We start from the raw sequence: 12,835 nt of genomic DNA, 5'->3' as shown, positions 1-12,835 counted from the left end.
CAGATAGTGAGCAAAGTGATCAGTTAGCCGCAAAGAATAAACCGCTGTTCACAACGGTTGTGAAAAATGGAGAAAAACCATCAATGAAACGCCAAAAAGAAAACCGATAGTGTAATCATTGTGAAACCGAAAGCTGATCAAACCACTCGTGAAACAAAACAAGAATTGCGTAGCCAGATCGATAGAACAACCAACAATATCAGTTTAGTGCGAGAAGGAAACGGTGGATCGGTGATTTTGGGTGTTAAGCAAGCTGATCAAGTTGAGTCAGTGATTAAATCAGTGCAGGAAAAATTCGGTGAAAAGTACGAAGTGTCAGTTCCCAAACCCAAGAAACCGCGATTGAAAATCGTTGGCGTAGAAGATGAATTAAGTGAAAGGGAATTAAAGGAGAGTTTGGTCGACCAGAACGAGTTGTTAGAAGAGATGGAGCTGAAACTGATCACTAAATACCAGAGGGAAAATGCAGCTGGGTACATTTCGTACACTTATGTGTTAGAAGTGGATGCAACTTCACATGAGATCATGCTAGAAGCCGAACGAGTGAACTTAGGCTGGGAACGTTGCAGAGTGATAGAGTGTTTCGGAATAATTCGTTGCTTCAAATGTTGTAACTATGGACACAAAAGTACAGAGTGCAAAGGAAATGAGGTGTGTGCTAAGTGTACTGGACAACATAGAACAGCAGAGTGTACATCTGAGCGGGCGAAGTGCATAAACTGTGAACGGATGAACAAGTCTCGGAAACTGAACTTAAGCATTGACCACTTTGCGTTCAGTCATGAATGTGCCATTTACAAAAGACTAGTCGCGAGAAAACGTCAGCAAATTGAACACGATCAATAGCAACCAGTTCCATCAGGGAGATATCCAGTGATTTGCCTTAATTGTGGTGGTTTGTCAGCAAATTTTGTAGAAGTGAAGTTGTTGATCGAATCTGTGAAACCAAAGCTGGCCTTAATTACCGAAACACACGTGATACGAGAAATGGAAAGTGATCAGTTCAATATTAGAGGTTACACGCAGTTAAACTGCTACTCGTCCTCGCGGCACACCGGGGGAGTGTTAATCTATGTCCATTCGAGTGTTGGTTACAGTAGCTTGATAAATAGTCAAAAGGGGAAAAACTGGCTTCTCGCTATTGAAGTTCGCAAGGGAATGAAACCCGGACGCTTTGGTGTGGTGTACCATTCACCCAGTGAAAGTGATTCAGTGTTCCTAAACATCTTAGAAGATCTAAAGTTATCGCAGTGTTTCTCGACCTAAAACGTGCGTTTGAAACAATATCTCGGGAAAAGCTCATAAAAGTCCTCGCCAAGTACGGTTTGAAGGAAAAAACACTTGAATGGTTCTCGTCGTACCTGGAAACTAGAAGCCAAAAAACGAAATTCAACTCTGTGATATCTAGTCCGCTAGAAACCAAGTTTGGTGTCCCACAAGGCAGTGTACTTGGCCCAATCCTGTTCATTCTGTACATCAATGACCTGAAAAGAGTGCTCAAATACTGTGATATAAACCTTTTTGCTGACGATACTGTGATATTTATTTCTTCCGACAATGCTTTTGCTGCTATTCAAAACTCAACTGTGATCTGTGTAATCTGTCCAACTGGCTTAAACATAAGAAACTAAAACTAAACGTCTCGAAAACAAAGTGCATGATAATAGCCAACAAAGCAGTGAATGATCATTGGAATGATGTGAACATTTCTGGAGAAGTTGTAGAACGAGTCACGGAAATCAAATACCTTGGCGTGTTGATAGATGATAAACTGAGTTTTAAGCAGCATATTGACCACATAGTGAAGAAAATAGCGAAGAAGTTTGGTGTTTTGTGTAGATTGTCGAAGGAATTGTCACAGTGGAGCTTAATATTTTTGTACAAAGCGTTGATATCTCCCCATTTCGATTTTTGTCCCTCAATTGTGTATCTGGCAAATGAACAACAAATGAATAGACTGCAAAAACTACAAAACAAAGTGATGAGATTGATTCTCAAATGCAACAGAAGGACACCTAGGCGAGTTATGCTGGAAACACTGCAGTGGCTATCAGTGAGACAAAGAGTAACGTTTTTGACATTAATGTTGGTGCACAAAATTGCAAAAGGCCAAGCTCCAGAGTATTTGAATGAAAGGATAAAAGGGGACGAGACATACATTCACATAGAACTCGGTTTGCAGATGAAATAAGAACTGCTTCGTTCTTACTTGCATCTTCACAGAACTCTTTATATTATAAGGGCATAAAATTATACAACAATTTGCCAAGTGAAGTAAAAAATGAGGACAATTTTAATGTGTTTAAACGGCATTGTTTGTGTTTCGTTAAGAATAATGTTAATTTGTGAAGTTCACGTGTGTTAAATCCCTAGAGGGTTGCTGTGAAGGAGGCACGTTATGACAGTCGGCATCCGTATAATGGTACACGTCTCTTTGGGTACACGAGAACAAACGTCTCTGGGCCTCATATGACAAATTTATCAAAAGCAACGCGACTCTGGGCGCGGTAAAACCCTTGAATGGACTCATATGTGTGTGAGATGGGGCGGGGGGAAATAATCTCAATACCCAGATGGTCCCTGTTCAATGCAATGTTAAAGAAATAAAGGTTTTTTGATGGACGCGCATGGTTTAAAACAAGAGAATAAATACATAAATAATGAATCAAAAACACAGTTAAATTACAAAAATATCTAACAAGATAAATAAACTTCATGTAATCCCATGGGCGGGGGTTAGTGGAGGGCCATCATCATTCCGCTACCTGGTCCTCGTCAGACAGTCCAGCGAACTTGATGTTCTTCAAAAGCTGCTCCTCGTGCGACGAAGAGTTTTCCTCCTCCTCATCCATCGGTACAGTACCGTCGCTCTTTTTCGTCTTTTTGCTGTTCGATGGCACTTCCAAAAGCACATTTGTTTTGGAAATCCCCGGTTTTTGGCCATCAGTTGAGGCCTCAACCTTCCTTTTGGAAATCCTCACTTTTTTGCCTGCTTGAGCCGCAGGTAGGGCGATATTGCCGGCGTTTTGCGCCGGGACGCGACGAATCATGTTGAATAAGACAACCTTCTCCAACGAATGCTCGATTCCCATCCCATCCCATCCAATCTCTCGGACGATCTGTTGGCGACTGAGTCTGAGCGTTGAAGAACTCTATAGAAGTACACAAAGAAGAGCTTCAAATGCTACTTTTGACTCGGTCACATGCTCTCAGGCAAAATTCGAGCTGAAGATTGGTCTATATGATCGGTAACGATCACTAGATGGGTCAACAATAAACGAGATTTCCCCTCAATCTCGCTCATCTCCACGTCCTCGAATCGGTCTCTCGTGCTCGTGTTGCATGGCATTGGGGGGGATTGGTCTGAGGAATGAGAGAGGGCAACTGCTCGAATAATTCGTCAATACTCTCTCGCTCAAACAATAGCGCTACGGAAGACGATCGTTCGGCAGGCTGTAAACAGCAGCAAAACAGAAAACCTGAGAACAGATCATACTACAATAGATACGCAAGTGTCGCAGTGGTCCGTGTTTGTTCACAGTAAAAAAAAATCGCCTTCTCGTCAGCCAGTTGCCTTTCGATGACCGGACCGTTTGGATCTTCTGAGAAAGGGGGTGAGGACTGCCCAACTCTTCAGAGTTGCCCTCACTCCCCGTCCCCCGTCTCACCCGGGACGAGTCTCCAACAACAGAAAAGCGCGCGCCTGCTGCCTTCTCGCTGAGCAAGTTGCCGCTCGTAGGCAGAGCCGTGATTTTCAAACAAATAGGAAGGGGGTGAGGACTCCTCGGAATTGTCCTCACTCTCCGTCCCTCGTTTCACCCGTCGAAATGCCTTTCAAAAACAAATGTTGGTCTTTGGGGGCGACGAACTGCACAGCTTTCTGAAGCTGCTCGCGATCCCAACCCCACTCCCTCCCCTCTATTCTACTACCAAACATTCGGTTCGCAAAAAAAAAATCGTAGTTCATTCCTTTCTTTCCTTCCTCTCTTTGGTGTTGGTGTTTGAAATGACATTCTAGTCATAAATTTACCAACATTTTCAAAGTAGCTGCAGCTGTGGATTTTATTTTGCATCAGATTAGCTATCTCTTTTTAGCAAAAGTTTTTTGTCATGCGACTTCTAGCTGGTTTTTTTTGGAATGACCGCCCGATAATTCAGCCAACATGTTTCGCAAAGAGTTCAAGCTCGACCGTCGTTTCGTACACGAAACCGGTTGGAGGCATTTGAAACGGAAATCGTAAACGATTCGAATTGAACTCCGTTTCTGATTGAGTTTACTGGCCTAAGGGTGTGTAAGTATTGTCGTGTCGGGGGGTACATGTCCCATCCATGATCTTATTCCGTAAATCTATCTAAAGTATCTAGCTAATTCTTCAAAATTAAGATATGGAAAACCCTATATCCACATATCAAACTTTACGTAGGCCTACGGCATTCCGGTTATGTCTGTGACATAACTACTTTGACTTTTAATTCAAGGTTTAACAATAAATTAATTGTAAGAAAATGATGTTAAAGTTAGTGCCAACCTTCTTTCCACATAAATGTTTACTATGATATCTTGTTTTTGTAAAGATTGATTTTTTGCTGTTACATAAAAAAAAGTTTCTTATTGAGCAATTCTCTACCAAAACCGGAAATGGATTTTATTTGTGTTTTTTGATTTGGCTCAAACTTTGTGGGGGCCTTCCCTATGACCAAATAAGCTATTTTGTGTCATTGGTTCACCCATACAAGTCTCCATACAATTTTGGCTAAATTTGCAAATTGGGTGGAATTGTTTTGTCCCGAATCGCCCAGATAACAGTTAAGTGACTAAAAAGAAATAAAAAAAAACAAAAACTAAATATAGAAAATTACTTACCCAAACAATATTATGCAAGCAGCAGTCAAGTTCCATGAGATATCATCACACTTGCTATATTCACCTGAAAAATAACAAAAATTTTAACAAAGTGTCATGTTTATAACTCATAAGAAAAAAAATACTTATCTAAGTCCTCGTTGTCCTCGGTTTTTAGTGGACAGAATGATCATCGAATTGTCACCCGTTGTGATGCCAGTCGACGGAATCTGCCACGAATGTTGAACGCCCGAGCCCCCCAAACTCCCGGACGCGACGACTGGCAACTTGCTCCAAGTGGTTCAAAAGAAGCACCAAAACACGCACACACACACACACGTACCCACTTCTAACGCAGACGACGGCGAAGGAATCTGCCACGAATGTTGAACGCCGGAGCGGCCCAAACATCCGGACGCGACGACCGGCAACTTCCTCTCACTGGACTGGAAGAATCATCAAAACACAAACACACACTTCAGGTGACGACGTAATCTGCCGCGAATAACTATTGGTCGCCCGAGCCGCCTAACTTCCGGAAGCGACGACCGGCAACTTCCTCCGGCCGGACCAGATGAAGCATCAAACACGCGCACACACGCATACACTTCAAACGATGACAACGGCAACGGAATCGGCTACGAATGCGGCTCAGGCATCCGGATGCGGCGACTGGAAACTTCTTCCAATCGGACCGAATTCTGCAACATATACCGGTTGCCCCGGACAGCCCGAACTCCAGGGCGCGGCGATCGGCAACTTCCTCCAACTGAATCAGGAGAAGTACCAAAACACACACACACACGACGATGACCGCGAAATCTGCCACGATTATTGTTTGCCCGAGCGGCCCAATCTCTCAGACCCGACGACCAGCAACTTCCTCTAACATTTTTTGACAGTTGTAAAATTTGCTGTCTTCCAAAGTTGAGGTGCGAAAACTATTTTGTGCAATATTCTTTATGTAAACTTATGCCAAAAACAAAAACAATGAATTTTATATTCCGCCGTCTGACATGCATGATTTTTAAAACCCGCCAAACAAATCGGAGCAAACTGGGTGTTGTCAACCTATTTTTTAATTGGGTGAATATTTTTGACGGGCGTGGAAACGATTGGTTAGTAGTACATATTTTAGATTTTTTATTGTTTTAATATTATTTAGTTTTTTTTATTAATTTAACCACGTTCTATACAGCTTTAACAAATGATTTCGCCCCAAACCATTGGAAGCTCATGCCTTCACCGAGCACAAATCAACCAGAACACGGGGCGAACGCCTTCCGGATCCCATTCCGGCCCTGAAAAATGCTCCTTACCTCGCTCGACCTTGAGCGCTTGGTTCTCCTTGTTCTCCTGGAATATCCACGTGAATTGTGCCGCTCGGATTGTGATGGATTTCATTTCGACGTCCGAGGACTAGTGCCACGGCTGGAGTAGTTAAGTTCGAACTCGAACATGAATCAGTCTTGGTTTCTCCTGCTAGAATGCTAATTAGGAGAGATATTGGTTCTGGATTACCAGTGGGGCTTTACAATGGCAGTCAAGAAGTTTACGTTTCCAGTGTGCCATTCTGCTGAAGGAATTGTTTTGGATGTTTATTTGTAATGTTGTGCTCTACCTAGTGATAAACGTGATAAGTTGTGTTTTAATAATAAAACTTTTTTTTACTATATCTTTATTTATGAGTTATTCGTTTTTGTTCACTTCTTAAAATATCTGAGGACGGGTTTTTGACGCGCTCATCGACTTAGTCCTGATATTAAACCACCAAAATTCGTACGAACAAGTCTTTTGGATGGAGAATCGTTTGGCTTGCCATAGTCAGTTTCATCTACGGTTGGCTAAGCTTGAGCGGCAGTTCAGGAATATTTTTTGAAATTCCGGATGGATTATGGTCCTAGTGCAATTTCGAACAGAACATCCATCATGTTGAAAGGCACTTCTAAGCGGAGTAAAGCTAAAAGGATAATTGTTATCATATTAAACGCAAGACTCTGGAAGGCTAAGGGTAACTTTGGACTCTCACTAACCTTCCTTCACTCAAATCTAGGCTCAGGCGGATCGAATTTATTATTTTAAACATCCGGCAGAGATTCGTGACTAGCCCACAAAAAATAATTTTATTTGACAAGGAAAATTTCATCTGTTCAACCCAGTTTGCTGCGATTTGTTTGGCGGGTTTTAAAAATCATGCATGTCAGACGGCGGGATATAAAAGTCATTGTTTTTGTTTTTGACATCTTAGACCATCTCCACCGGGCGCGCGCAGTAAAGGTAAGAACAAGATTGTCCGTCAGGCCTGGACGCAAACGCAAAATTTTGCGCCTGTCATCATAGCCTGCCAGTCATCGACCATTGAACAAAGCAACCCCTGTAGATTGTTCGACTGACAGTTGATGGAAAAATCGAACTGGCACAGCGTTCTACGTTCACCACTGCGTCGAACGGACAATCTTGTTCATAGCTTAAGGATTTGGAAGCGCTCCACCATCACTCTTCCCCACACCGGTCGCTCATAAACGCGCTCATAAAATAGCAGGTCGACCCAGGGTTGCCAGGTTGCCAGATAAATCTGGGAATGCCAGATATTTCAAATGTCAGCCAGAATAAAGATTCATCCTTCTCTGTGCCAGATATTGAGAGATTTTGCCAGATTTTTTACTTTTTGAGAATTGAGAACAATTTTTTTATTAGAATGAACGAATTGAATTGAAAATAAACAAAAATAGCTTGTGTATTTATTAAAGAAAATATAAATTCGACATTTTTAGGTCATAACATCAGTTAAACTATCTGAATTTTACAAATTATTGAATTAATTCATATCTTTCCTCCCCTTCACCATGCAGAATTGTTATATTTTCGTCTGCCAGATTTTCCCAGATTTTTATTCGATACTTTGCCAGATTTTTCATATTTTGACCTGGTTACCCTGGGTCGACCCTCGGTGAACAGCGGGTGACCAAATTTAGTCGCCCGCTAGTAGCGCGCACAAATATTTGACATCTGCTTGAAGTGAAAGGAGAATCAAGATTTTTTCTAAATGGACTTTTTATGGTTCCACGAAACTGAACATAGATGATGGATATTTTCATAGGACTGGCCACAACCCGTACTGGTCCGTGTTCCCCTGGGGATGTTCCGTTGAGCGGACATTAGCGGCACCGTATGAATATGGACAATATTGGTGTTCAATTTCCCGATTTTCAAAATTACATATCAAAATTACGAAAATGGATATTTTCAACGAACTGACCACTGCTACGACCTCAATCTAGACACGTGGTTGTAAGACTCTTTCGGATATTAAATAACACGTCGTTCTTGTTTCGAGTTCAAGCTTAGACTGGTTTATTGGTAAATTTGGAGTATGAACAAAGCTTAGGAGAGTGAGGTTTCTCTTCTAGAAATCCTCTCTTAATCTTACCTCTCATCTCCCCCCTTAAGATTAGACATATTGATTTCACTTTTTCTTAACTAATGTTTCCAAATTCAGGTTAGTATGTTTATAGTTTCGTTTTCTTTTTGAGCGGCGAAGAGACTTTCGTTTGTCACTCTTTTTTGAAATATCTAAGTCTGGGTTATTATTTTTCGTGTCGACTTCTTCATCTGATACTTCTGAGCAAGAGGATGAAGTAGTGCTTTTTGAGATTTCTGAATCAACACTATTTTTTAGCACAAAACGATTTTGTGGAATAATCTTAAGTTGGTTTGCATGCGCTTTGCGGCTTGAGCCCTCCACCTCAATGAGATAAACAAGTTCAGATAATGGTTTAATTATTGTAGCGTTATAGCTGAATCTTCTACCATTTACTTTTTGTGTGTAGATCACTTTATCTTGTACCTTAAAATTAGTTTTTGTTTTCAATTCATCATTCTCAGCGAAAGTGCTGGGTTTAAACTTAAGGTTTACAAATTGTGTTCTTGGTTGAAATGCAAAAATTCGTTCGTTGGGTATGATGTTGTCACCTGTGCTCGGAGTTTGATGGTGATGATGTATGAATGTCCGTATTTTATTGTCGATCTGTAAAGATGAATGAGAATCTCCCTCGCCTATTATTTTATCCAACACCGCTTTTGTGGTTTGCACTGCCCTTTCAGCTAGCCCATTACTAGCTGGGTGATAAGGTGGTGAAAATATATGCTCAATATTTCTCGCCTTGCAAAACTGTGCAAATTTTAAACTATTGAATGGTGGACCGTTGTCGCTGACAATAGTGGATGGAAACCCAAAAATAGTGAAAATATTATCCAATTCTTGAACAACTTCTTCTGCTGCAGTTTTACTCATTCTTTTGACTTCTATCCACCGTGAAAAGGCATCTATCAATATCAAAAATGTGCGGTTAAATTTTTGAAAAAATCTATGTGTACACGTTCAAATGGAGTTGTTGCTTTTGGCCAATTACCATATATTTTTGGCGTTCTGTCTATACCATTTAACTGACATGTTTTGCAAGAAGAAGCATAATTCTCTATGTCTGTACCTATTCCTTCCCAATATAGAAATTGCCTTGAAATAAGTTTCATTTTATGAATTCCCCTATGGTTCGCATGCAATAACTGAAGAGCAAATTCTTTAAGAGAAGTTGGTATGACAACCCTATTTCTGAAAATTAGGCAATTCGCTTCTATGCTGAGGTCGTGCCTTTTCGAAAAATAGTTTTTAAACTGTTTTTGTCTTGGGTATGTTGGCCAACCATTTTCTACGAATCGTATAATTGAGACGAGAACTGGATCGAGTTTGGATTGTTCGGCTATTAATTTTGCATTTAAGTTAAAAGCTTGATCTTCAACAAGAAAATTTAGAAAATTTGGTGCACTTCTTTTACTTTCTTCTATATCCGCGATACTAGGTTTTTCATTGAGAGGTAGTCTTGATAGACAATCTGGAACGTGATTTTCTCTGCCTGGTTTGTGAATGATGGTGAATTCAAATATTGACAGTCTTGAAATGTACCTTTGCAAACGGTTTGCAATTACCATTGGGCTGTTCTTTTTACTTTGGAATACCCCCAACAATGGTTTGTGATCTGTTATTATAATGACTTGTTGACCAATAACGTATTTATAAAATTTTTCCATTGCAAAAACGATGGCCAGTGCTTCTCGGTGTAAAATAGGATATTTTCTCTCCGCTTTAGATAATCTTCGCGATACGAAAAACACTGGTCTTTCTTTTCCCTCTACGTTGTGGCTGAGAACCCCTGCTATACCGTCGTCACTTGCGTCGCATGTAACAGTGATGAGTTTTGAAGGGTCAAAGTGAGTTAGTATTTGTGCACTACAAATAGCTTTTTTACTATTTTCAAAGGCAAGCTTGCAGTCTTCATTCCATTCCCATACCGCATCCTTTGTCAATAGGTTAAACAAGGGAGAAAGTATTAGATTTAATTTAGAAACAAATTTAGTATAAAATGTTATCATTCCAAGAAATGCCTTTAGTTGAGTTTTTGTTTGCGGCGCTGGCACGGCCTCAATTGCTTTCACCTTCTCCGGATTTGGCGATACTCCTGCCTCCGAAAGAATGTGACCCAAATATTTCACATGGGAAACGAACCACTGGCATTTGTCGGTGTTGATTTTGACATTGTGTAAAGCTAACTTTTCTAATACAACTCTGACCTTTGCGAGCAACTCTTCATCTGAACCTGCCCACACAAGTATATCATCGATATAAGCTTGTACATTGGGAATACCAAAGAGAATTTTATCCAAAGCAGATTGAAATAGTGTGGCGGCTGGTTTAACACCAAATGGCAATCGTTTATATGCGTACAACCCTTTATGAGTATTAATTACAAGCAACTTTTTTGATTGATCAGACACAACCAGTTGTTGGTAGGCTCCACGTAAATCAATTAGTACAAACTTCTTGGCCCCACTTTTGTTGGTTATTAGTTCTTCAATTAAAGGTAAAGGATAATGATGAGTAGTTATGTGAGGATTTACTGTTTTTGATCCATCCATGCAAATTCTTATATCTGTTTTATTTGGTTTCACCACCACCACGATAGGAGAAGCCCATTCTGCGTATTCAATTTTGGTTATTATGTTTTTAGCTTCAAGATCGTCCAAGTATTTGGAAACTTTTTCCCTGTGTTTAAATGCAACTGTGTATGGTTTGTGTATAAATGGCTTAGCGTTTTCGTCGATCTTGATATCTACTACTACATCTTTGATCGGCTCAGTTAAGTCTTCATCAAAAGCTTTCGGGAAATCCTTTTTTAAATTTTGAACCGTTCTCTCTATCCATCGTTTTCTTGCATCTGTGTGTATGGAATTAAGAGCAAAGCTTTCTCTCCAATCTGGCCAAATTACGTTTAGCCAATCCCTACCCAAGAGAGGTGTAAATTCTCGGAGAGATTTGATCACAACTATTGTTAAGTGCAATAATTTTTCTCTCAATTTTACTTGTACTGGAAGTGTGCCAACCACTGAAACTTTGTCTCCAGACACCACGTAAAAATGTTTGTGTATCGGAATGAGCTTAATTTTGTTGAAATTTTTTTCATAGGTTTCGAGAGAGCATCTAGTTGCACAGGCACCTGTATCACATTCCAATGTTATATTTTTACCATTTATTGTCAAATCCACAAAAGCTGGTGTTGTGTTTAACTTACCCAATAACAAGCTATTTACATTATTTACGAGATTGGGCGAATCGTCCTCCGATCCGTCTGCTGACTGCTTATCGGACAGATCCGAATCATCTTGCAGCGACGATTTGAGCTCCTCCATGGCCGCTGTAAGCTGGTTGATCCGCTCTTCGTAAGCTCGTTTGTATCCTGCTCCTTTTGGCGGTGTTGGTGCGCTGTTTCTGGGTTTCTTCGATTTCGGGAACGTACACTCGTAGGAAAGATGACCTTTGTTGTAACAGTTGTAGCACACTGTTGAACTACTTGGCCGAAAGCTTCCCCGATGGTTGTATAAATCTGCATTTCTGTTAGCAGCATGTGTTGCTTCACCCATACTGCTTCTCTTCACCACATTGCGCGAAAATCCCGCACTTGCACCACGTCGATCGATGTAGTTCACTTCTACTATCTCATGTTGTGCCATTTTACGCGATTCTTGCGTAGCAGTTTCGATCGATTTGGCTTTTTCCAGCAATTTTGCCAGATCAAGCTCTTCGCTTCCTTCTCGCAGCATGATTTCACGCGTGTTATCGTTTTTTAAACCGGCCACAAAAATCGATTGCACTAACACCGCTTCGGTCTCGACTTTCACCCCACAATGTTCAACTATATCTTGCAGATCTATCGCGAAGTCATCTAAAGATTCACCCACCGCTTGTTTGCGAGATATGAGGCGATATCGTTCCGCGAACACATTTTTATTTTCTTCATGTAGTTTTTGAAATTTTTCAATAATTTGTTCGTAAGATTTGTTCACAATCTTCTCTGGCTTAAAACTCCCTATTATTCTGTTCGCTGTTTCTTGGCCAACACTCGTGATGAACTCCAAAGCTTTTTCATCATTTGGTGTTTGATTAAGCTTGAAGTAAATCTCTACCGTTTGCAGGTATGAGTTAACGTTCAGACCCGCCAAATACACAGGAAATCTTCCTTTTGTTCTTTTTTCAACCACCGGTGCTGTCGCCGTCACGTTGGTTTTATCATCCGGCATGATCACTTTTTTGTTTTTTTTTTTCTTTTTTAGGTACTTTCACGACCCCACACTAGCGATTTTTTGCACTAATCCCTCAACTTTAACTGTTGGGTACTTGCACGACCCGTCACTGGTTTTCAATACGAATTATCCTACTTTAATAATAACCACGCTGTACACCACGTGCACGTCGTACACAACTTCTGCAAGTACTTAATACTTCTTCCTTAGTCACACAAAGTAACTAAGGGATCCAATCGCGAAATTTTCACCCTCGTCGCCAATTTGCTACGACCTCAATCTAGACACGTGGTTGTAAGACTCTTTCGGATATTAAATAACACGTCGTTCTTGTTTCGAGTTCAAGCTTAGACTGGT

The 12,835-nt window shown here is 40.7% G+C and overlaps 2 protein-coding genes across 8 annotated transcripts in view; one reads left to right on the top strand and one right to left on the bottom strand.

Moving 5' to 3' along the window:
* Positions 1-12,835, top strand: part of LOC6046107 (longitudinals lacking protein) — a 146,757-nt gene that overhangs the window by 121,516 nt on the left and 12,406 nt on the right. The window lies entirely within an intron of this gene.
* LOC119768800 lies at positions 8,192-12,812 on the bottom strand. 2 transcript variants are annotated; one of them, XM_038260043.1, is made up of 2 exons: positions 11,470-12,812; positions 8,192-8,870 (listed from the first exon to the last, which is right to left on the bottom strand). In XM_038260043.1, the coding sequence occupies exons 1-2, from the start codon at positions 12,473-12,475 to the stop codon at positions 8,860-8,862; spliced, it is 1,017 nt and encodes a 338-aa protein (XP_038115971.1). In that variant the 5' UTR covers positions 12,476-12,812; the 3' UTR covers positions 8,192-8,859. The 2 variants fall into 2 exon arrangements, with proteins under 2 accessions (XP_038115971.1, XP_038115970.1); XM_038260042.1 differs by having other exon boundaries at positions 11,489-12,812.

Source organism: Culex quinquefasciatus, chromosome 3, assembly GCF_015732765.1.
Source record: "Culex quinquefasciatus strain JHB chromosome 3, VPISU_Cqui_1.0_pri_paternal, whole genome shotgun sequence".
NCBI classification, from domain to species: Eukaryota; Metazoa; Arthropoda; class Insecta; order Diptera; family Culicidae; genus Culex; species Culex quinquefasciatus.
The sequence above is the reverse complement of the archived record's forward strand: the minus strand, read 5'-3'. Positions and strand labels throughout refer to the sequence as shown.